Consider the following 26,251-nt stretch of genomic DNA (forward strand, 5'->3'; position numbering starts at 1 on the left):
GTAGGGGGGAGGTTGCCAACCTTTTCTCCGGCTCCCCCCGGTCAATTCACAGCCTTTCGAAACTCCCTTTGCCGTCCAGGGGCTCGACCCCTGAGGTGACGTGGGGGACCCCGCCGGTCTCCTCCCGCGGGCGGGGGCGGGGGACCGGCCGCGCTCGCCCCCTTCCAGCCTCGGGAGACCTCGAGCCCTGCGGAGCCCGGAGCGGGCAGGACCTGGGGGCGGGCTCTGCGCGGTGGAGGCGGGGCCTCGGCCGCCCCGTCTGCGCCGCCATTGGTCGCGGGCCCCGGACTGGCGTGCCTACGTCACCAGCCGGGCCCACCCCCTTGGCAATGTCTTCAGCCTGCTGCACTCCTAACTTAAGCATTTATTCCACTGGGATAGAAGCGGCAGGAGCAGCGCTGGCACCAGCGAACCATGGCTGGGATTTTCTATTTCGTCCTCTTTTCGTTTCTTTTTGGGATTTGCGAAGCTGTCACCGGTTCCAGGGTGTACCCCGCAAATGAAGGTAGGAGTCGGGTGGCCTTTTTGCGGTCGAGGTCAGAGAGGGGACGATCCGTGGGCGAATGGTCCACGGGAGCGCGAGGCCGGCTGGTGTCGGGGGGAGCCCGGCGCGAGCGGCGAGTCCCGACTCCAGAGAAGGGGGTCGCAAAGGGGAGAGGGGATCCGCGAAGGGGAGGCGGGAAACGACCAGGCGGCTTGCCCCAAGGCGGTGACCTAAGCAAGCGGGTCTACCCAAGTTTGTAACGAAAGGCCAAAGTTTATCTGCATCCGCCTTCGAGGCCCGCTTGAGGCTCCCCAAGGGGATGCACTGGAGCCAACACCAGGATTTAAAAGAAAAAATTAAAAAATCTATGGGCCATGTCCTTCCCCCCATCAGGCCCGGGCGAAGGGGAAACGCAAGCCTGGAGCGGAGTGAGGGCTTGGTGCTCCGGTGTTTTAGCGAAAGCCTCCCGAGCTCTGGTTTCTGCAAAGTTTCCCCAGCTCTGCGCTTCCCGGGACCCGGCTGCGGGGCCTCTGCAGCGCAGCGGTCGTGGCTCCGCTCTCTGGGGGCCGGTGACCTGATTTCTAGCACCCAGCGTCAGACGCTTTTCTCCTTGCCGAGCTCCGCGCCCCGGGGGTGTGATTGCGGGCTAATGGGGCCCCGAGCTCCTCAGATCACCTTGCAGACCTGGGGAACCCGCCGGCAAGTTGAACGTAGTCGAGTTTTCGTTTTTCGCCCCAGAATTGTACACTGGGCTAGTTTGGAGGGAACATTCAGGATTGACCGGACCCGTCTGGGTGCGCAGTTTTCTGCGCGTCTATTCAGACGTGCTAGGAGGATTGTATGTGCCTGTGTGTCTGTCTGTGTGTGTGTATGTGTGGAGGGGGCGATGATCATTTAGTTTTTGATGAGCCCAGAGAGAGGGTAGCTGTGTGTGTGAGCGTGTGTGTACGTGTATCTGTGTGTGTGTGCACGCGCGCGCGCGCGAGCAAATGCATGCATGTAGGTACACGAGTGTCTGCGTGGAAGCGGACGCGGATAACTGTGTCCGTGAGCGAGTGTCCTGAATGTGTGCGCGTGTGTTCCAGCTTATGTTCATGTTCTGGCCTGTGTGCGTCTAGCCTTGCATCCATGTCTCGGATTCTTACTGCCTCCCCACATCCATCCATCTATCCATCTATCCATGCGTTTATCCATCCATCTATCCGTCCATCCATCCATCCATCCATCTATCCATCCATCTATCCATTCATCCATCGCTCCATCTCTCCAGGCATTCGTCCATTCATCCTTGTGTAATCTATCATTTTCCCTATTCCGAAGGAGGGAGCCAAAAACCAACTTAGCCTTGGCTGGGCAGCCGGTACCCAGAACTCTCCAGACGGAGGCTCGGAGAGATTCATACACCTGCCCACAGACACTGCTTAGGAAGGAGGAAAGGGGCGCTGCGCTCTCGCGCGCTCTCCATCTCCCCCTCTCCTTCCGACGTGGCTTCTGGTGCCATCTCAGCCTCCCGCTGCCCTCCGTCCCTAGGGTCATTCCCTTCAGCGTAATCGTGGATCCTGCGTTCTCCTGGCTGCTTCGCACACTTGTTAGGACGTCCCCTGAGACCTCTCTCGCCCCAGACGTAGAGACTGTTTTCTTTATTTTTACCACTTTTTTGCTTTTCCTTTTGGAAGCAAAACTTGGGAGCCCCAGACAAAAAGCGCCGATGGAGCTGTAGGCAAATGTTGAAAGAAGGGGGTGTCTATCCCCCTCCCAGACCCCACCTCCCCCTTAAAAATTAATTCATTTTGTTGCTTTTTATTCCCATCACGTTTCCTTTTCTCCCTTTTACCCTCCCTTTCTACTCCCTCCCTTTTTTTGTAAATTGGGTCTTATTGTTCCCTTTGTGTCCCTAATCCACCTTACATAAATCCAAATGGATGTAGCCGGCTTTTCTCTAGGGACCGCGAAGAGAGAATGGGTGGGGGCGGCGGGGGGGGATCCAGGCGGGAGCGACCCGGGGAAGGCTCTACATTTTAAAATAATTAACAGACCCCAGGAATTCAGGCTCTTCGGGAAAACCTGCGGAAAGGGACTGATTTTTAGCTCTATTGACTTGGGGGTGAAATGAGAAGGGAGGTGGGCAAAATTCAGGGTCCGGGGGTAAGATTGAGAGTTGGGGTGCGCAAGAGCAAGGATAGAGGCTTCCCATTCCCACCCCTCCCCCCACACTGAAGAGACAGCCTTCCTGATCAAATTAATAACCCAGTGGTTCCTTTGAGGTGGGCCTTTCGACCCCCCGGCCTGCAGATCTCGGTGGGAAAGGCAATGTGGGGAGGTTTCAAATGCGTTGCGTCCCTTTCAGTGTCGTCCGTACCTAGCACAGTTCCAGGCTAAGTTGGGTATGGCAGCTCTGTAGGCTCCCTTTCCCTTCCCCCTAAGCTTTGACGCACAGTCTTAGGTGTAGCACAAACGCGCTAAATCCATTAGGCAGCACTCCATGCCTAAAATTCAAACCAGTGATTTCCACAGGGCGGAGGACGAGTCCCGATTGTTCTCAAAAAGTCCTGGGAAAGAGAGAATACTTTAGCGCATTTGCATTCTAATTCTACACCTCTGGCATTATTATTCCTTTCTGAAACGTTGATATTTAAAAAAGCAGCGGATACCATATCTAGGGACTATTTATTTGGTGGTCGAAAGGAAAAAAATGTTAGGAGAGAGAGCCTTTTTGTGACCCTTCAGATACTCTCTGATAGGAGATAGAATTCACTTGTGGCTCTGTCACCATGATGAGTTATGTGGTCATCTGAAACTTGCAAAAACAAATAATTCTAGTAGATACCAGACAGAGATGAATGCAACTTTTGCTCTGGAGTGTAACTGCCCTACATAGATATATTTATTTATTTTTGAATTGTACTTGAGATTCTCTATTCATCCTTTTTGGAAAATGAATCAACTGAGTCCTGGGATGGAATTTTAAATGCTAAGCAAGTTAAATAAATAAGAACCTTCAGATTTAAAGAGGAGAGAAGATCAAATGAGTAATGATTATTTACATAACTGAGACTAAGTTTAGGTTTTGATCAGAGTTGGATATGTGCGACCTCGGCACATATGGAAACGCTCAGGCAAATGGTTTTTGTATTATTGGCTTTTTACAATTGGAAATTAATCTATTTTCTTTGTTTTTTTGCAGTTACTTTATTGGATTCCAGATCTGTTCAGGGAGAACTTGGATGGATAGCAAGCCCTCTGGAAGGAGGGGTAAGTTCTGAGTTGCTCCCTGATCCAAAGGGTAAAAAAAGGAATGATTAGCAACTTTCTGAGAGTCCTAATGGCTTGATTCTCCTTGATTGTGGAGAGGGGGTCAGATTTCCGCTGTGGCCTATGAAGTGAATTACGCTTTGTTGGAGAAATCCTATACTCCCTTTGGATAGCTCTGTCATGGAAGAACTAGAAACCAAAAGGGCAGAAAGGAGTTTCAAAATTAGGAGATTGGTGGAGGCATGGACTTAGATGCCTATTTAAAACTAAAATACCCACAGGAAATACGATCGGCGGACCAAATTAGAATTTATACCTATTACTGTGATGGCCATGGAGTCCTGATGGGGTTAATTTTAGAGCAATTGTTCTGCTTCCAGATGAGAAAACTGAATAAATAAGGATACCAGAGAGGAAACATTTCTAATTGTAACTGAATGAGCAGCGGGGAGGCTCCTTACCTTGCTGTCACAACCTTAAATCAGCTGCTGTTCTCTTCTGCGCACTGAGAGAAAGCCACATGAACTTGTGTCAGGGGCGTACTGTATGCAGAAAATCCCAAAGCTTGTGCATTGTTGGTGTTAAATGGGAAAAGTTTAAGTGTTTGGAATCCTGGATCTTTGGGGCTCCAGGAGGCTGGATTATAAAGTATGAGCACATCACTGTTCATTTCTTCTCAGATTTGTAGCACTTACCACCACTGCCCCCATGGGAAGATTCAGAGAATATTACTAGGTCAATGGCCACATTCTCCTACTGCCCTTAACAACAAGTCAGAAAGAATCAATTTTGGCAAGAAATCAGTATAACCTGTGACTAATTTCTGCCAAATTGAAATAACTCTCAAATTCTTTAAAAATTAAGCAAATCATCTTTCCTTCACATGCTTCATAGTTTATGACTGAGTCAGTTGATTAAAAACAATGGGGATAAAAGATTAGGAGTCTTACTAAGCAAAAATTATAATGCTGGCACCCAGCATGGTGCTCTGTATCCATCCATTGGATAAATAATAAAGGATTAAAAAAATAAAGGTTCATAGAAACTGTTATAGAGGATGTGTTTCAAAGATAAAACTAGGCAAGAAAATAGTCATGAAAATAGAGAATTTTAGGCTGTCTTGTTCCAAAGCAGGTTTTGTAATGCATCTGGAATAAAACAAAGATTGCCCTGCCTTCCTGTTTTTCTGCCTGAACTTGACTGCCATTGGTTTGGTCTCTGCTGAAAAATTATAGTCTGCCCTGAAAACCATTTTTTTAAAGGGGGAGAGTGATTGGCAGGCCTCTGGCAGTGTAGACAGGCTGTATTCACCACTGATTGCAGGCAATTGCCCTCATCCTTTGAATGTGAAGAAAGGTACAGCTTTATCTTGGTGAGAGTCAGACTCATTGTTAATCCTATACCCTGGAAAGGTCACTGATTCAGGCAGGCAAGGCTTTCCCAGGCTACACCAGGGGTATTGCTTGGGAGGTGAAAATGTATTAGAACTGCTAGCAAAACGCCGGATGGAGGGTATCAGTACTTAATAAATTTAATGAGCCTGGTTTTTCTTAGGTTCTTAGGTTCTGGCTGCTCTTGGGTTTAGAGAGAGAATATGTCTAGTACAATTTTGAACCTGATTTGTTTCACTAAATATACATGTGACCTATATGAAAGCAAGGAGTGACACATTTTAGGGTATAGGGTGGTCTGTCTAGTTTCTGGAAAGCCTATATTGCAATTTAATATGCTGTAGACATTTTTCCCCCCTCTCCAGAAATGCTGAAAGAGCACCTGATCACTTTTTCTAGACATAAAACTTCTTTTGGTTGTCTTGAAGTCTGTTAAAAAATACTATGCATAGCTGATTGTATACAACCCAGAACTTTTTATGGGCTGGATGTAGGCAGTTTTTTTCTTTTCCTTAAATATTAGGCATATAACATTTTACATATTATCTTAAGAGGTTAGCAATAAAATTTTATTTGTCTATAAAAAATTAGTCATTCCAAAATACATAGTAGCCATTGAGAAGTTGTGTGTCAAATTATAAAATTTGATTTCTAGATTTTATAATTGAAGAGGACTTTTTCAAGCTTAGAGTGAAGGAACGAACTGAATATTTACTACCAAGAGGTGGATTGATTGTCTTTAGAAAGTTCTTTCTAGCTGAGGGTAAAAGCATACTGAGTCTTTTGATTATTCTGAAGTCTCTACTTGTAGTTATAACATTTCACGTCTTCTTTGGCTGAAAACTCGGGATAGTAGTTTGTCTGATAATGACGTTTATTAGTTGTTATTGTTGCTATTTTTAAAAAGAAAAAGAAACCTGATTTGACATTACTACCAAGTAAATATGAAAGAGTCACAGACAGCTGACTGTATGAACAACTAAACAGGACATGAGAATAGGGGAAAGTGATAGCTCCTGTTGGCAACACTGTAGCAAAAGCTGCTGACACTGACTGTAAAATATAAAACTAAGGGAGGATTTGTCATTGTCCCAGTGAATTGATCAATGTGCTTACACAATTAAGTTCAGGCTGAAATGTTCACATTAGACCTGAATTATCCTGTATGAATCCTGTGGAGATATCCCTATGTGCCTTCATTTACATTGATAAATGTGTTTTTCCATATTCCCTTTGTTCTGAGAGGAGAAGCATGCTGAGTAGGTTTTTTTGAAGGTGAGGATCTATTTTTGGATTTACATGAATTTCCTAAAATAAGTAAATTACTGGTGATTTATTGCTTACTGGATAAAAAGAAATTCTAATCACCACGGGGCACTTACCCTTCCTAGTTCCAACTTTTATAATGGTAGCAGATGAAAGGGATGCAGAATTTTATGCATTATGGCCCTTCACATAGTAACATTTCCATCCATTAATAGTTTTCCAATGCACAGATGGGAAACCCGTTAAAAGATACATTATGATTCTATGTACTTCATTGGATTGAATGGAGCTATAAGTGGAGCCATTACAGAATACAAATTTTTTAAAACTATCTTTTTTTCTTCTAATTATATTCATGTGTTAGATACTTAAACTGATTTATACCAGATCTATATCAATGCATTACTGTAGATGTTAATGAAGAATTGGAGGCTGCCTACTAGCCTATAGGAGCCCCAAAATCATCTGCTGCTTTTAGGACTATTTTTAAAAGTTATAACGAGAGAAACTATTACTTTAGTCACAGTGAATTCTGTGAAATTCAGACCGTCCCACCATAAGACTCTTAGTGTTAGGAAGTAGAATGCAAAGAAAACACTACCATTATCCTTTAATTTTCCTGGGCCTTTAATCCTAAATACCAATTACTATTTTATTTTTCATATCCACAGAATAGTTAGAAGCAACACATACATGCATTCTTGTTTTGCTATGTGTCTATGTTTTAAAAATAAGAATATGTACAAACTTTTTCATTGAATACATGTTCTTGAAAAGTTGTCTACTGTTACAAATGATAGCATATTTGAGAAACACAACCATAAAATTTACTCCCTATCATCCCAAGATTACCAAAACCAGAATGGTGGAATTTCTTTTCCCCTTTAAAGAGTAACGATGGTGCCAAAAAAATCCATCGCCTTTTTTTTAAGGTATTAGAGAGCAAAGTTCTGACAGGAGCACCACTAATTAACTGATAATTGTCTTCCTTTGGCAAGCTCTACTCTTCCTGCCCTTAATTTGCAGGTCTGTGTTCAGTAGTTGAAACAATACACATACTAGTTTTTCATTTATGAGTAAATTTGAACTGTTGCCACTTGAAATTGTAGCTGTTGTAATAGGTGAATCTGAGGTTGTTAGACCACCACAAGGAACTGCTGAGAACTCACAAGCAGTAGTAAATCCACCATTGCCTCTGGATTTTAGGCAAAAGATTGAAGCAATTAAAAAAAGAAAAAAAACACTTCCTCAATCAAATAGTGTCTTATCTCCCATAATATGCTTTATTAGTGATGATTGATGCTCAGTAGTTTTTCATTATTGAAAGAAATATAATCAGTGTCCTATGAGAGTAAAATTACCATATGATGAAACTTTATAATTGATACATTTCCTTTGGATCTTTGCAGTGGGAGGAAGTGAGTATTATGGATGAAAAAAATACACCAATCCGAACCTACCAAGTGTGCAATGTGATGGAACCCAGCCAGAATAACTGGCTAAGAACTGATTGGATCACTCGAGAAGGAGCTCAGAGGGTGTATATTGAGATTAAGTTCACCTTGAGGGACTGCAATAGTCTTCCAGGGGTCATGGGGACATGCAAGGAGACATTTAACCTGTACTACTATGAATCAGACAACGACAAAGAGCGTTTCATCAGAGAGAGCCAGTTTGCCAAAATCGACACCATCGCTGCTGATGAGAGCTTCACCCAAGTGGACATTGGCGACAGAATCATGAAGTTGAACACCGAGATCCGGGATGTAGGGCCGTTGAGCAAAAAGGGGTTTTACCTGGCTTTTCAGGACGTGGGGGCCTGCATTGCCCTAGTATCGGTCCGCGTGTTCTATAAAAAGTGTCCACTTACAGTTCGCAATCTGGCCCAATTTCCAGACACCATCACAGGGGCCGATACATCTTCCCTGGTGGAAGTTCGAGGCTCCTGTGTCAACAACTCAGAAGAGAAGGATGTGCCAAAAATGTACTGTGGGGCAGATGGTGAATGGCTGGTACCCATTGGCAACTGCCTATGCAATGCTGGGCATGAGGAGCGGAGTGGAGAATGCCAAGGTAAGAGGGGCCATATTGTACTTTTTTCATTAGGGCTTAGTGCACGTAATTAAATCAGAGATGAGACTAAATGGAGTAAAGCCAGTAATTAGCAGCCCCTGTGGGATGTGGTGGGACAGAGGGGTCTAATGAGTAAGTGCTATAGCTCCAGGTGGCAAGGCTAAGACGTTTCTAATACTGACAAAATAAATGATGCTGCTGTAATCAGCAGAAAGCCAAACACATTTGCTAACAGGCACTTAGAACTGAACTGGCTTGATGCGCCCTCTGAAATGTAAATGAACAAGCTGAAGAAATGGCCTTGATTGATCCTTACTTAAAGAGGGCGGACACATTCTCGAGTCATAGTTTTCCTGTCTATAGACTTGGTAAAATGACAAAGATGGTAAATATCTCTTGTCTTATGTATGTGTGCATGAATGATGTAAATGTGAAATTAGGATTGCGTTGTTCCAGTTCCCTCCCACTGATTAAAATCGAGCTGTGTGAAGAAAGTCCATTTTTTTTTCCTGACTTGTGCACCAGTGGTGATGTGGCCCACAAAGTGGAGTGACAATGTTTCAAGTAGTTTCTGTTCCCTGAGTACTCACTGATAGGGTCTCTAAGTGAAATTAATCTTGACAAAAGACCTTTATTTCTCTTAGGAGGTGATAATAGAGCTAGCAAGAGTCTTATTTGATCTGTGGTCAAATTGGGTCACAATTTGGTATTGATTTTGGTTATCGAGTTTCTGAAGAAATCAGCATGATAAATATTATTAGCATGTTAATTACCATTTATCATATTACTAAGGTGATTTTTTTTCTCACCTAAAGTTTAGTGTGTGCAATTTATTCCTGCCTTATTTCTCCTTCCTGTCAAAATACTGGAGAGTTTGTAAAGTCTTTTGCTTTATAGCAGCTTTGTATCTGAGTAAGGGATGAGTAATCCATATTTATATGGATCATTCATGTCATGTGTGGATTAAGGCTTACAAAAAGCAGTTATCCCAAGTTTTTGTCTTGATTGGTATTTATTTTTAGTGATTATCAATAATCTGCTGCCTCCAGTACTATTATGGTTACTACTAAACAGTTACAGTGTAACTCCGATCTCATTTGCGGAACAGTAAGATGAATCTTTTCTCAGGGTGATTGTTGAGCTGTAGACTGCATTGCCACATGGTTCATCAGATTTGGTGATTAAAGAGCCTGAAACAACTGACTGCCAAACTATTTGTCTGGCATTTCAACCATCTTAATGACAGGGTGGGATTAACTATGGGGCAATCCACTTGATTGACTGGAAACCAACAGTTATAACCTAAAGAAAATTGCATTTTTAGTAATTTGGTGTCATAGAGTTATGTGTTTCTCCTTTTGTAGTTTATACTTTCCTAAAGCGTCATTCCCAATTTGCTACAGTTATTTCTGCGAGTAGTTAACAATGAATGTCCTTTAATTTCATTGTAAATAAAAGAGAATAAAGACTGGCTATCTTTTCTGTTGACCTAGAGTAAAAAAAAAAAAAGAGAGAAAAAGAAAAAAAAAAGAAAATTGTAAACTTGAAAATGTACAAGTTGGAATTTAAAGTTTTAGAAAAAGATTAATGTCTTGCTTTTTTGTGTGCTCTTGACTTAAACTACTCGATAAGCTTTACTAAATTGAAACCCTGAAGTATATTCTGGTATTAATATTAGAAAATATGTGAGTACGTTGTTATTGGCAACTAAATTACAATGATCATAGCAGGAACAGCGAAATCAGCAGGACAATGGCATGCCATCACATTTTAGAGTAAATTATTCTGCCTTTCTGATTTTTATAAGATAGGCCTTGCACATCTTCACATGTCAAGATCCTTTATATATGTTTTTTAATAAAACACCATTGGCTTCCATTTCCTGCTAAAATGTTCACTCTTAGCATTAGCACATCTTCGTGTATCTAATGTCATTGATTTTCAATTGTCACAGAGCCTAGTAACTCATACATTGCTAAATTGTGAAACTCCTTGACATTTTTACAACCCAAATTAGAAGGAAAAGAGAAAAAGATGGTGGGAGAAGTGAATGTAAAGGCAATTGAACATTTTAGTGGTTTACTTTATGGAAATAATCTTGGAAATCCAGTTAATCATGTGGTTCATGGAAGGGAAGGAAGAGCTGCATGTTTCTGGTTCGTTTCTGAGCAAACTGCTAATGAAAGGGGAAGGTTGAGCCTTTTTTTGAGAACTGTCAGCGTTTTCAAGCATGCTACTCAGGTTTTTTGTTTTGTTTTGTTTTGTTTTTATTTTTTGCTGCCAATAAAATGATTAACTCTTTCAAGACACATCTTGCACAAAACCTTGCACTTTGTGTGCTTATTTATTTTTAATATTACCAAGTGAGATTTCTGGTAATGTAGGGAAGAAGGAAAAACACGAATGACAAGGGATTCTCAAACTCCAAACTTGAAGGAGACTTTTTAAAGACTACTCAAGACTCTAAAAGTCTTAGGAGTCATAACAATGGTAGATCCTATTTTTGACATCGTTACTGGTATCAGAGAGGCATCCAGGTATAGGGGAAAGAATATGGAGACAAGAAAATGCATCTCAGTTTGGTCCCTTAGCTGTATGACCTTGGCACGTTTCTTAAGCCCCCTGAGCTTTGTTTTGTTCATCTATAAAATGGAATGGTAACAATTATACTTAGTTTACAGACTTGCTCTGAGGACTTGATGATATAAGATTGTTAAAAATCATCTTGTAGATAATAAAACTCCTTAACACTAGCATTTTTTGTCTTCCCAAGGTCATAGCTGTTGACTTTTAGGAGTGTTGAGTTGAAATAGTAAAAAGGAAATCCATCTTTGAAGTCAAGGCTAAAGATAGGAAGTATCCCTATCCTTTGCCCTAACTAAGAATAATACGCATTTTCACACGTAATATTGAAAATAATATTTGGAGAGTGTCATTTTTTCCCTCCTCTGTAGGAAAGAGAACTTTCTTTTGAATGAGAAAAAAGCAATTTGTGGGTAGAACAAGAAAGAGGGTGTAAAGAGAGCTTAAGAAGGAATATAAAGGAGAACTGGCCAAGTCTTCAGAACTCTGGCAGCAGGTTCCTCCCCAATTGTCTTTTCAATGGTTCTACTGTGGCAGGACAAATAGAAGAACAGGTGAAAGGTCACCTACTTCCTCATCCATCTTCCTTAGGGTCTGGGAGGTCAGAGTGAAGATTGATTAAGATTTTAAATGTTTGACAAAGGATCCTTGGGCAAAAATGGCCAGGGCGGGCTGGGGTCTGGGGTGTGCTGTTGTTTGAATCTAACCCTGATCATCCTCCAGAGTCTTCAAGGGACCTTGGGGACAGAACTACACTTCCTCTTGCAGTTTTTACCCCCAGCAGTGCATGCTAATGGAGAGGAAGGATGAGGGATGGGCAAGGGTGGGCTTGCCCTCTGAAGAAGCTGCAAGTTCATTCTGCTTTTGAATAACATTTTCTGAAATGATTGGGTTTGGTCTCAGTAAGACAACAAAGAGTGATACCCATTTATCCGTCCTCTCAAGGAGAATGCAACTGGAGTTAGCAGCCCTTTGAACTTGCCTAGTGATTGGGCACAGAGGATAATGTAATCATTCTCGTTAGTTTGGTTACCAGGTCCCATCAGACTTTTGGAAAAAGAAATAAAATCCACTTCAGATATCTCCTCCCCTGACACACTCCCAGTGAGAAAATGTTCCAGATGTTTTGCTGGGTTGTTTTCATTTCCTCAAAAATATTAAGCAAGAAGAGAGGAAAAGATTCTTCATTAACTTTTTTTTTTTTTTTTGCCTAATTAAAAAGCTGAAAAATGAAAGGAGAGCTCCAGATGTACTCTTTGGGAAATATTAATCAGCAATAGTTTCAGAGAGTATATGTACCAATAATACTAATAAAGAGAAAAGATTCTTATGAAGTCATTTTTAAGGCCAAATAATCACAAATGCGACAAAGTTAAGCCAGGTAGGAATCAAGCCGTGCTGGAATATATAATTTTGCTATAAATTGAGGTCATCGATATCTAAAACCTGTGTTGTATATCATTACATATATAATACATTCATATCAGCAAAAGGTATCTTATTAAAAGTTCTTTTAAGAAAGAACAAAATAGAAATGCTTCGATGGCTGTAAAATAGAGATATTTTAAATTTGTGCTCTGAAAAGAGGGAGAGAGCTGTGTCAAAAAATGATTACTGTTTTTCAAATATACTATAGAAGGACCTTGGGAGAAAGAAGTAATGGAAAGACAGCATTTAAAATATAGTTCACAGAGAAGCTGTTTCATATTCTTTCCACTTTTGAAATTTTTCTTCTACCTTTGAATCGTGTCATTAAGAATCAATTGCTTGAATCACATGGCTGCTTTTATCTCCGGCTTTGAAGCATGGCTGTGATCATTGAAAAACGTAATTCTTTATCTACTAGAAGAGCAGAGTTTAATTATTGTCCTTTTTCTGTTGTACTTTTTATTTTTTTTCTTCTTTGTGTGACTAGGCTTCTTTTGTGAGTGTGAATCATGCAATGGTCTCTATTTTGGGTTCACCAAAGCATCACATGGGAATTATCTTAGGGATTTTTTAATATGGTATTCAAGATTTGATGACTTATTTTAGTCTAACTGAGCTTCCTTGTACCTTTCAAAAATGAATTAAGACGTAATTATGCTGTTAAGACTTAAGCCTCTAGGAAAAAGACTGATTAAGTGGTTTTTCAGTTACTGCTGTGCAAAGCAGAAGTGGTCATGATATAAGTTTGACTTTCACATCACTGAACTTTACTACTTAATTTTGGGGGGGTTTATCAATGAATTTCACATTACCAGAGAACTGCATGCTTGTCAGAAAAATTTCCAATGCAGAATTATGTAAAGGAAAAAGTGTAAGTCTTCCACCCCATCCATACACATACTGTTTTCAAACGCTTACTCCAACTTTTTATAAATTACCATTTTTCACAATTTGTCAGGCAACTCAAATATACTATAGGCCAGGCATGGTGGCTCATGACTGTAATCCCAGCATTTTGGGATGCCGAGGCAGGAGGATCACTTGAGGCCTGGAGTTCCAGACCAGCCTGGCCAATACAATAAGATCCCATCTCTACCAAAAAAGTAAAATAAGTAAATAACAAAATAGCCTGTAGTCCCAGTTATTTGGGTGGCTGAGGCAGGAGGATTGAGGCAGGAGGACTGAGGCAGGAGGATTGCTTGATGAGGCCTGGAGTTGGAGACTATAGTGAACTATGATCATGCTACTGCATTCCAGCCTAGGTGACAGAGACTCCATCTCAAAAAAGAAAAAATCTTATATACATGTATTTAAAAAATAATAGATGGAATCATCCTTTTAATTGTCATCTTGTTTTTATGATGCTTGACATTTATCAGGGACATAATTTTATGTTAGAGAATATAACTTCTATATTCTTTTTAATTGAAGATTAATACTCTGTAGGATAAATATACCATACCATATTTAACTTTTCCCTTATTAGTAGATATCCTGGTTGTCTCAGTATTTCCTGGTAATATTTTAAAACAAAACTTTTAATTTATAAATCATGCCTGGACACTTAAAAAAGAATTGAATGATTAACCTTGCTTTTTTATTTTTGTGGCTTTATCTTGGACAAGTGAGTTTAGGAAACTTCCTTATCATGAGAATGTGAGTGGAGGAGTGCAGTCAGGCATAATCAAACTAGTAAGATGAGTGATGATTATGGAAGATATGGGATTTCATTAAATATTTATTGAATGAATGAATGAATGCATGAATAAATGCATAAGAAATTGTGGCCTGTTTCATACTAAACATTTATTTGATGGCGTTATGTTTCATGGAGTCAACATGATACATCCAAATCTTTGCATGTGCTAATGGATTAATGAGGTCCCTGCTTATAAGTACTTCAGTTGGGTCTTAACTATTTTTTTCATGTTTATGAATCATCTCTACATCTGAACATACAAAATTCTCCACAGCACATGAAGTCAGTACAACTGACTAACACAGAGTCAGCACAAAATGTCTAAGAACTGCCTTTGGAATTTGAGACTTGGTTTTAGTTTCTAGTTGAGTCACTTAACCAGATATATGATTGTGGATACTAACTTAGCTTTCCTACCCTCAAGTTCACGTTTGCAAATTGGTGATAATAGTATGTTATTATGTGTGATATGCACATATAAACATGAATGCGTAAAGGGCTTAAACTTAGCACGGTGCCTAGAATCATCGACCACTCAGTAAGTGGAAATTGTTACTTTTATTTTTATTGTTGTTAGGTAGAAATATGATGATAATATGGGTGTTTGATTAGTGTCTATCCAACAATGAAACTATTTCATTTAGGTTCCAGAGTAAAGGGGTTTTTCTGTTGTTTTTAGGTTTTTGAGGAGGCAATGGTGACAGATACAGGGAAAAGTGAAGGGGTGGTACAAAATGGCTGGTCTTGTCTATGTTGATCAAATCCTCTGTTCCCCCAAGTCACTGTCCTAGGGCAGTGGTTCTCAAAATATGGCCCAGCTGGGTTCCCCAAGGCCCTTTCATGTGGTCTATGAGGTCAAAATTTTCTTAACACTAAGGTGTTATTTACCTTTTCCCTCTCATTCTTTCATGAATGTACAGTAGAGTTTTCCAGAGGCCACCTGATGTATAATATCATATTAAATAGAATACAGAAGCAAATATGGTAGTCCCTCCTTAATTGCAGAGGATGCATTGCAAGGCCCTCAGTGGATGCCTGAAACCCCAGATAGTATCGAACCCTATACATATTATGTTTTTTCCCTATACATATATACCTGTGATAAAGTTTAATTTATAAATTAGGCACAGTAAGAGATTAACAACAATAATAAAATAGGACAATTACAACAGTATCCTATGATAAAAGTAATGTGAATCTGGTCTATCTGTCTCTCTCTCTCTCAAAATATCTTATTGTTGGGAATCATAAAAAAAAATCTTACTGTATTGTACCTTGGGTAGCTGAAACCATAGAAAGCCAAAGTGTGGATAAGGGGGGACAACTGTACGAGAATCCAGTTGTCCTCTATTAAGCCAGACATTCAAGAGATATAGAAAAAATAAATAAAAAAATAAAACAATGCCACTGTTCTCACTAATTTTGTTTTGGAAAATATAGTGGGTTTTTTTTTTATTTCTTTTATTCCAGTTTGTTTTTTTTTGAGACAGTCTCACTCTTTTGCCCGGCCTAGAGTGCCATGGCATCAGCCTAGCTCACAGCAACCTCAAACTCCTGGGCTTAAGCAATCCTTCTGCCTCAGCCTCCTAAGTAGCTGGAACTACAGGCATGTGCCACCATGCCTGGCTAATTTTTTTCTATATATATTTTTAGCTATCCAAATCATTTCTTTCTATTTTTACTAGAGACAGGGTCTCGCTCTTTGCTCAAGCTGGTCTCCTGACCTCGAGCAATCCTCCCTCCTCAGCCTCCCAGAGTGCTAGGATTACAGGCATGAGCCACCACACCCGGCCTGGAAAATATAGTTATTTTTTAATTAAAGTATATTGTTTGTGTTAACAGGTAATGGGTTTATTATTATTTTTCAATGAATTAAAAATACTTTAAAAATTTCTCAGTCTCAATTTCTAATGGTCAATATTGATAACTCACCTAAACTAAAGCTCTTTGGCATCCTTGATAATTTTTAAGAATGTAAAGGTGTTCTGAGACCAAAAAGTTTGAGAACCACTGCACTAGTCCATCAGCCTTTTAGTGTCTCCGGCAGGGAGCAGAGTCCACTTCAGCCGGTTACTTAGATGCTTTAAAATGAAATAAGAGTGCTCTGAAAACTTTTTCATAATCTGGGAGATTTAGGTAGTTTAGGAGAATGACATTTTATTTACTCAACCCTTAAGATGATTCTATAAATTAGGCAGCAATTTATGGCTCTTGGTTTTTTAAAATTGGTTATCTGTGTCCAATAACATGGCTCAGTGCTCTCTTTAGTTTTATTGTGCTTGTGAGAAGGAATGATTAAAGAAGGCCTCAGCTGTCCCCTGTACCCTGAGAGACTGTATCTTTTTCACTTAGAGTGTAAAACCTTTCTCATTGTATCCTGTTACAGCTGGTACCTCTGAGCGGATTTGGGAAGGAGAGCAGGTGAGGTCACTGGGTTCCATGATCTGTAGGGTAATTAATAGTCTCAGGACTAAATGGACATTTTATTAATATTCAGGGTCTATTTCGTCTTCCTGGGAAACAAGTTGGTACCATTTCGTTTACAACTCCCTTTGGAGACCCTGAGCATTTTCTGGGTGAATGCAGGTCGTCAGCTGTCTGCCTGGCATTGCTTTTCCAGGCAGCAGATTCCTCATTTGCATATTCTGTATGCACCCTCATGCAAAACAGCACACCCATTTCCCCCTTTCACAAAGCCAATAAGGGCTTCCTTTGGAAACTCCAGCCAAAATCTCCTTCTGTTTATGCAGAACCCAATGATTTAGACACCATGCAAATTAATTCGGTTTTGATTTGAATACTTCCAGAGCTTGGGGGTGGGAGGTGGAGGAGAGTGGACTGTTTGCACAGGGCTCTTTTTATGCACACACCCCCTACCCCCATGTGGCTGGTTGTCACTCCTCCGCCCCTTGCCCCATGCCCCCATGCAAAACAACCCCAGCCCCTGCTGCTCATTTCATTTTGACCCTTGGAAAAGGACCCCAGCCTTGGTGAATCCCTTGGCTTGTCTGTTTAGTGACAGCTTCAGCTGGAATCTTGCTGTTCTTTCTGAGGTGGGAGGAGATGGCACTATTCAGATTATGCTAGGAATGTCTAGAAGTGTCCCAACAAAGGGTGTAAAAAAATCGTAAAGTAAGAAGATAAAATTCCTTGAAAAAGAATTGTCAGATCTCAGGAAGTCCTGAAAATAGGCTTTAGGTCACTAATGGGCTGGAATCCATTCACTCCTTCAACAAACAGGTATTGAAAGTGTATAATGTACAAATCACCACGGGTATTTTCAAATGTGTTTCTACATCAGTCTTCTTCATACCTAGAATCACAATTAAAATCTGTTATTTTCACTCGTGTTCCCAGATAAGATTCTTTAAGAGGTGTATTGACTATAATTCTGTTCCTTATGACATTTGTGTGTTCACTTTTGGTTGAATAGTGTCATTTGAATTCCTGTCTCCCCACCAGGCCTCCCCACCCCCTCCAGTGCCTCCAAATTTACTTAACCTTTACTTTCTTCCTTCTAGAATGGGAATGCAAGCACACTGCATATTGTGCCCAACAAACTTCACTCTCTGCTTGAAAGCAGCACTATCTTCAGAAAGGCCATGATCATATGCATTCTATAAACTGGAAGAAGAGGACTTTGCATGAAATGTTTTTGAAGTTCAATTAGTCTTGAGTTCAAACTAATTTCACAGGGCAGAAAACGAGCATAGGCAGACGTTGCAGTGTAATTAAGTGGGGGCAAGGTCAGTTAAAACAACATCTAAATGTGGGGGAGCTTTGGTTTTTGTTCCACATGGTCTGACAAAGTTTGATGATGCCGTTCAAAGTCCATTTGGGATGGATTATTAGGATTAAAGAGCAGAAGAATGCTCTGTACTTGGTGTGTTCTCTGGTGTCATTAGTGGATGAGAAAATTCAGCTGCTTATCTGGCTCTTGTTTCTAAGGATGGATTTAAGTAGACCCACACTTCTCAAAGGTGATCTTCCTAACCTCTTCTTAATAAGTTACAGATCTCAAATTGCTCAAAATCCTTAAAATACCATTTGAAGTAAGCTGATTGATAATTATCATTTCCCTTACGTGTACAGATATTTTCCGCACCAGTACAAAGCTGTGGTACAGTTTCTTAATTACCCAGATAATCCTGTTTGCTTGTATTTTTAAACTATGAAGTACTGGGTAATTATTCAATTCTTAATAGAAGGCAAATGGCAATGTAAACAATAATTAGGATGTTAGACAGACTAATGCGCTTCAAAGCAAATTGGATTTTTTTCATACTGTTCAGCATGAAGTCCCATAAAGCTAACAATTTAGAAGGAAGGCGAAAAAGGTTCCATTTTGTTCATATTTTATGGCGTTATCTCTTCATGGCTTGTTTCTGTGAATAGCAGTTTGCCCCAATGAAGCTGGCTGTGCCCAAGCCAAATGTTTCTGTAACAATCGCCTCCCTGCTGTTTGACATTTGGCTGTGTGCTCCCAGGGCTCCAGATTGGGCCTTTGTCTGTTTTAGACCCCAAGGGTCAGAGGTTAACAGAATACTGATTTCCTCCCATAATACCATGGCAGGTAAATATGGGCCAACCTCATGATCAGTTAAGACACAGCTCAGTTAGGAATGCTTTTCTCTCCGGCTTTTGTCCTTAAGAACTTCCCTGATTTAAGACTTCACGTTTCCCAGCTATTGCTTTTCACAGTGGGTTCTTCATTATGAGTGCTGCCCTCACTTTTGTGTGACTTCTTCCTTCACAACGAACAGTACATCGCTAGAAATGCATGACCTGAAAACTAGGAGCAAATCATTGCTTTTGATGAATTAATTTTACAAACTTAATATGGTAATACTTTGCAATCTTTAGACACTTAATTATGTCTTGTAGTCTTATCTGTACTGTATGTTTCATTGATGAAATAATAAACTGATAACAAAGGCAGTAAACAAAGATACTCTCATAATGTGGCAATTCCCCAACCCCTCCTTTTTCTTGTCTAGCCTTCATGATGTGTTGCCAGTTAGAGGTGCAATTAAGTGAACAACCAGCTTTATTTTTCATTTTCATCATTTATGGAGATGCCCAAGCATTCATCAATAGCAATGTTATTAATGTTTTACATCAGTTTAATTATATCAGCCTTCATTTTTCTCCCAAAGATTAATGTGTCTCCGTAGGTTACATCCTAATTGGTTATGATGCACACACGGCCTTTAGAAGTTTAAAATGTATTTCAAACTTTCAAATTTCTGGTTACCGTTGATTAATTTTAGTCCACTTTTTTATACATTAGCTACCCTCTTTCTGTTTGGCCAACCTCTTTCCCAGTGCACTGTGAACTTGATGCTTGGATTCATTTGTTTTCAGATTTAAGTGTTTGAAAAAGACATCCCCACTTTGAAAAACAGTTTCCTTTTGAAGTGTCCGGCTTGGCAATGACTGAAGCAGCCCCAGGCAGATTAGCATGTTAAAAGAATGGATCGATACCTTTCTGGCTCCTCTACCCTCCTTGCTCTTTTCCAAGGGAGAAGAGTTTTGAAGAACCCTAGGAGGCCCTTGACAGAGGTGCCAGGAGGCTTCAAGAGGACTGTCAATACCGAGTGGGGGACACTGACAGCTTGATCTAGTGCCCAGACCACTTCTCCGCTGGCTATTTGAAAATAGATGCAAGAGGAATTGACAGCTTCAGGGAGGCTCTAGCAGTTCATGTAATTATGGAGAGGATTAGAAGAAAAGTGTTGGGAGAAATAAGAGATCAATACAAGGGCACTCGTTGACTGGACTCACCTTTAGGTGTTAGAGCACTCCCTTTTGTAACTTTTAGTCTGTGCTTAGAGAAGAATATTTTACAGGTTTTTTTTTTAAAGGGATGTGTAAACTTGTGCATCAGAAAAAAAAAAAAAGATAGAAGCAGCCACTGGTTTTTGAGAGCAGACTTGTAAGTAATTAACAATATAATACTTCTAGTCCTTAAGATGTAAAAGTACTAATTAATTAATAGGAGAAATTAAGATTTCATTACTCTGTGTTCTTTAATGAGGTGCCAGCAAAAAAGTGCCACTGAAAGTAATATTTGAACATTCAGGTTTCCTTTTTAAGCACTTTCTTTTGGAACTGCCTCTCTGTATCCTAGAATTTAAACTTAGCACTGATGCAGGGCTACAGCAAAACGATATAAGAGTGTGGTTGTCTTTGTACAAAAAGGAACTCATGTTGATGGAAAAATGAGAATGCTATCTTTGCATAAATGAGAAGAAAGGCATTTTTAAAAAGTTTGAAGTAGACCATGACTTCTGGAAGTTTTTCTCCATAGGACAAAAATGGCTACTGTACTTAGCTAAAATACACCCAAGTACCTATTTTATTGTAGCTTTCATAAATGATTCCGGGATCCTCTTTCACAAAATGTTGTAACTATAACTATTTCATTAGTTTTTAAATGGTTACTGGATATGGGAAAAATTCTGCACTATGATTTCAGGAATTGTACAGAAACTTTTAAAAAAAGCATTGCTAGATCTTTTCTTTCTTTCTAGTAGAGAAGCATAAAGTCTTTCACTGAAGAAAAGTAATATCTTACCTTATAAAAATCACAACTATTATTGCAACTTAAAAAAATAGATATACCAAAAAGCACTCACTCCTCTCCCCAAATAGGATTGTTGATTCCTGCTACAGACAATGATTGATAAACACAGACCCATTGAGTTTTTCCAATATTTTCAATATTTCCAATATTTCCATTATATCTTCTAGCTGGTTATCACTGATCTACAGAAAGCTACTGATTTTTGTATGTTTATCTTACATCCAGTCTTTTTATTGAACTGTCTTGTGACTTAGAGGTTTTCAGTTAATTCTCCAGGGTTTTCTAGAAAGCAAATAGTTTCAATGGCAAGCAATTACATATGTTTTTCCTTTTCCCCAAAATTAGAACTCTTATTTCATCTTACTGAATTGGTCTGAATTTTCAGACCAGCAATAAATAGACTGTAGACTCTGAATATTCTTACTTTATGCCCAATTTTAGTGGGTATAATTTAACTATGATATCAGATCTATTTTCTTAATATCATATTTCCAATTTTAAAACACTTCTCAGAAAGAATGAATGCTAAATTTTGTAGAATTACTCCAAGTATTTCTCTTGGTTATGTGGCTTTGTTTGGTTTATTTATGAAATCTAATATATTAGTAGATTTTTTTCTGATAATAAACCATAAACTCTCTTTCCATTTATGGAATAAACCCCTATTAGATGGCAGTGAATTTTGACAAAGTCTCTTGAATTGGATTTGTTAATTGAAAACAGTGATTAAGAGCGAGAACTTTGGAATAAGATCTGAATTTTAATCTCAGCTCTGCCACTCACTACTTGACTGTGGGCTAATTACTTCACTTTTGCAGTTTGCTTTTTCCCTCTGTAAAATGGGAATAATGATACCTACCCCAGGGGTATACTTTATATTAAATAAGACAATATATGTAAGACTCACCTAGGAAGTGGTATCTATTAAGTATTTAGGAAATATATAAATTTTTATTGTTATTTTATTTTGAATTCTTAATAAATACCCATGTGACAGTAGCCTGCATTTTCTTTTTCTATCTCTTGCCATGTTTAACTCTTTCTTTCTCTCCTTTCTTTCCTCAGCAGATCTTAGCACTACAGTTGATTCATTAAAAATTAATTAAGATAGTTTTCCGTTTTTTAACTTAACACCATAGAATGTTAATGTGCATGAGAACTATGGAACTCTCTTTTCTTTGCAAGTGGCTCTGGACTGTGCACTTAGAATTTGGGCAATTTTCAGTATATTTCTTAGACTTTGATAGAAAGTGCAACAGCCATAATGATAAAACTAGCTCTGGAACCTTGTTCAGGTGGTTTTCGAATCACACAAATCCATTTTCAAGCCCAACATAGTAGACATGTTCATTGACTTTGATTTGGGCTATTCTTAGCCTCTGTTGACTTCATAGTGAACAGCAAAGATACCACGTTGCTCTCATCCATAATTATATTATTGAAATTTCTCATTGCTTGTGTAGACCTTAAACATGTGAGTTAAAGGTAATGGGCTCGTTAAACACAGAATTAGTTCATAGGCATGGTCGAGCTATTCATTAATCGGGAGCCTAGCTGTTAATGAGAATCTGGTTGAGAAAATATTTAATATCCCATTAGAGAGAGCTACTTTTCACTGCAGAGTGAATGTGGATGCAGCCCCTTGGAGCTGCGGTGCTTTGCTCTCCTTTTTTATTGAGAGAGAGAGAGAGAGAGAAAGAGGAGACATGAAATGACTGTTTGGAGAAACATCTGGTGTTCCTTACATCAGCAACATTGAGGTAATAATTTGTAAATATTTTACATTAGTTTTGAGGCTTGGTAAGTTTCACTGTTCACTTAACCAAATAGACAAATTATTCTGTGGGCCACAATGGGCAGCATAAACATCAAAGAACAGATACTGCCTGGAGGAAGTTAGGAAGAACTTGTTTAACATTTTGAACTCGATGACAGTGGAATGCTATGTCTTTTGAGGCAGTGAGTTCAAATTTTTGAATGTGTTCACACTGGCTGGTTGATGCCAGGGCACCACAAAGCAAAGGGATCGGGGGCCCTGTGTTTCTCACAAGGGTATTTTGGGTGGGATGATTCTTCATTGAATAATACCTCTACCAAGCACTGCAGGTGTGTCCTGTGCATGTGGGCATACACGTCGTAAGGCAGCTTGTATCCCTAGTAGTCCCTGGGCCCCAAATCCTGGTGTCACCCCCTCATCATTGTGACAGGCCAAACCTCCCCTTGCATTTCCAAATGCTCTGGAATGGATACTAATCTCAACTATAAACTTCTAGACTAGACAAACCATAAGGTTACTTATAACTCTAAGATTCTAAGATAGTAGAATCTGGGGTGCTCTGAATATTTCATATTTTCTATGGTAGCTAATCTAGGTCTAAGATCATATAACATGAAAAAGATGGAGAAGCTCTTCCAACCACAGCTTACAACCTCTCTATTTTTATTTTCCTTAAATCTAAGTATACACCATAGCATCTCAAAATCAATATCGTGTTTCCCTGATAAACATAAATTGAAAGAGAAGAAGAATGTCTTTGGAAGCAACTGCTAACATTTTAAAAAAGCATCTGTAATGATGGCCATCAGCCAAGTACTCTAATGGCTTTAATTTATTTAATACTAATACTGCCTTGTAAGTCAGGTATTGCTATTATCCCCATTTTATAGTGGGAAGGCTGAGACACAAAAGGATGCCTAGGGCCATGTGAACTACTTAAGACAATTTGAACCTAGATGGACTGGCTCCAGCCTCCACACTTACCAACTCTGTTATCATACTTTCCTTTGGTAAGAACTTAGAATCCTCTCCCCAGTTAACTAACAATCTAGGATCTGCCTTGTATTCTTACAAAATAAGAGGAGTATTTAAAATGCCTGAGTGATAGACTTATGTTAATAGTGTTAATAGTGCCCTGTACTTATTTACTCCAAGGTTCATCAAGTATTCTTCTGCCAATGAGTGGCCTTTGCATTAGTTTGAATGGCTTTGCAAAAAGCAAAATGTGACTGTGAAAGGCTGGAGACCTTGTCATAGGGTATATTACTGAGCAAATGGTTCTTATTTTGACTCTGTATCAAAGCGTAAAAGGATGGTAGGTTGTTTTTTTTTTTTGAACTTGACTAAGTAATTGGAATCTTACAAGCATAGACCCAGTTTTACAAAAGATAGAACATCATCTCATCCTAATAGGAGGACAGCCTAACCAAATGAGAAGTTTTTGATTTCTCAAATGCTCGTACAATAGATGTAGAGATTTAGAAGGAAAATCAATCTAAAAAGAGGGTGAGCTTTTAATAATGGAAATGTTGGGTACATGATTTTAAGCTGATTCAATTAGAGTGTTTATTTGCAGAATATGTACAGAAAAAATGGCAATGAAACTACTTGGAAGGCAATTCATTTATGTAATAAGAAGATAGGGGAAAAACAATGGAGTAAAAAATTGCAAATGAAGGTTTATGTCCCTTTCTCTAGCATTCACACATACTTTCTACCCTTCCCCTGTTGTGTTGCTACCTTGTGAATTCAGTGGAAATGGCTCACCTTTCAGCTCCTTAAAGCCAGTTACATCCTGAATTGTTGAGTTGCGTGAGCCACAAAACATCCTTCTTTTTTCCTCCTTTGCCATTTAGGGTTAGGTTTTTCGTTTCTGGCAGCACAACCCTAAGGAACACAGAAGGTCAGGCAACATTATTTTAACATGCAAACTAGTATTCTATATACCGACGTTTCACATATGGAACATAATGTTTGCTCAGACTGAGTAGCTCTTCTCAAAAAAAGTTTCTGTATAGTCCTGTAAACAATGGGGACATCTTAAATGGTTAATTGTGCTCTCTTCTCAGCCTGATGGCAAAATGGAATAGGTTTGAGTTCTGTTTTAATACTAACAGAGGCAGAAGGAAAGCTTCTTCCTTACTGTGGCTTAGATGTGGAGCATCTCTCTTCATAGCATTAGAGAATATTCAAGTGAGAAACACCTTACAAACTCTTTCATTAGTTCATGTCTCTCATTTACAGATGAGGAAACTGAGGTCCAAATTAATAAAGTATATAATAAATTAATAGATACTGGTGCCTGAAGTCTGGATTTTTTGAGTTTTGCACTGTTCCCTTTCCAAAAGATCATAGTCTAAGGCGAGTAGACAAATCTATAAAAATGTTTATAATATGTGATAAGTAAAGTAAGCTCAGCTGAGAACCTGGAGGATAGAAATGATGAGTCCTACCAGAGGTGAGGTATACAGGAAGGTTTTTGGAAAATTAAACAGAGTATTGAACAGTAGTTGATTTCAACCATAAACATTTTTTAAGTATCTACTGGACCCAGGCACTGGAAAGTCAAAAATGCATGGCGTGGCCTTCAAATATAGAATCTTTTGGGTAAGCAAGTACATTCCAGGTCTACAGAGGAGGGGACACATCATGTAGGGGTAGGTGTGATTGTGTGTTTTCGGGGAACCCGTCAATGGACATGGTGGCCCATGGGTTTTAGGGGATGTATGAAAAGGAAAGTTTTGAGTAACTTTTAAGCTTTAGGCTTGGTCCATCAGTACATGGCTTTCCATTCTTTGTGTCAGGAAATTCTAGAGGAGGAGGTAATTTTTAAGGAATGGTGTTTGGCATGGCAAGATAGAGGATCAGTTTAGTGCTCAGGATAGAGGATCAGTTTAATGTTATGCTTGCTAAAAGTCAAATATATGAATAAATGAGAGTCCAGGAAAGGAGGGTGATTATACTGTTTTTGCTTTTTAATTCTGAGTTTGACTTTGTAGAAAAACAAGTTTTTTAAGGTTTTAGATTGATACTTATTGGAAGATGTATCAGTCATCCTGGACTGCTGTAACAAAATACTAAAACAGGGCTTTTCTAGGTGTGTGGATTTTGTAGAAATCACTTAATCCCTCTAAGCCCTTGTGTTCCCCATCTGTGAAATAGAGATGTATTGTATCTATCAATCTTTGATCTATTTCAATTGATTAATATTTCACTAGACTGTAACATAGTCAGATTTATCATAAATAATACTCTGGTTTTATTGTATGCATAGCTGCTAAGTATAGCATGGAAAATCCTACTTATTGAGTCATCTAAATACGGTTTAAGATACATTCAAGGATCTTAAGATACAAGGATCTTACTTAAGATACATTCAAGGATACATTACTAGGCATCTACTCACAGGAAAAAAAAACATTCTATAATAAAGACATCTGCACTCAAATGTTTGTGGCAGCACAACTCACAATTGCAAAGATGTGGAAACAACCCAAGTGCCCATCAATACACGAGTGGATTAATAAAATGTGGTATATGTATACTATGGTATACTACTCAACTACAAAAAACAGTGGTGATGTAGCACCTCTTATATTATCCTGGGTAGAGCTTGAGCCCATCTTTCAAAGTGAGGTATCACAAGAATGGAAAAACAAGCATCACGTGTGCTGGCCATCAAATTGGTACTAACTGGTCAACACTAAGGTGC

General features: G+C 39.4%; 1 protein-coding gene across 2 annotated transcripts in view; it reads left to right on the forward strand.

Annotated features, from left to right (window-relative positions):
* Window positions 1-304: 304 nt before the first annotated feature.
* The window catches only part of EPHA4 (EPH receptor A4), a 137,456-nt gene continuing 111,509 nt past the window's right edge, over window positions 305-26,251 (forward strand). For both annotated transcript variants that reach the window (XM_045560355.1, XM_045560356.1), the window contains exons 1-3: window positions 305-505; window positions 3,669-3,736; window positions 7,803-8,466. In XM_045560355.1, the coding sequence (XP_045416311.1) occupies window positions 415-505; window positions 3,669-3,736; window positions 7,803-8,466 (823 nt within the window). In that variant the 5' untranslated portion in view covers window positions 305-414. The remainder of the gene's footprint in view (window positions 506-3,668; window positions 3,737-7,802; window positions 8,467-26,251) is intronic.

The sequence above is a fragment of the Lemur catta genome, chromosome 8 (genome assembly GCF_020740605.2).
Source record: "Lemur catta isolate mLemCat1 chromosome 8, mLemCat1.pri, whole genome shotgun sequence".
NCBI classification, from domain to species: domain Eukaryota; kingdom Metazoa; phylum Chordata; class Mammalia; order Primates; family Lemuridae; genus Lemur; species Lemur catta.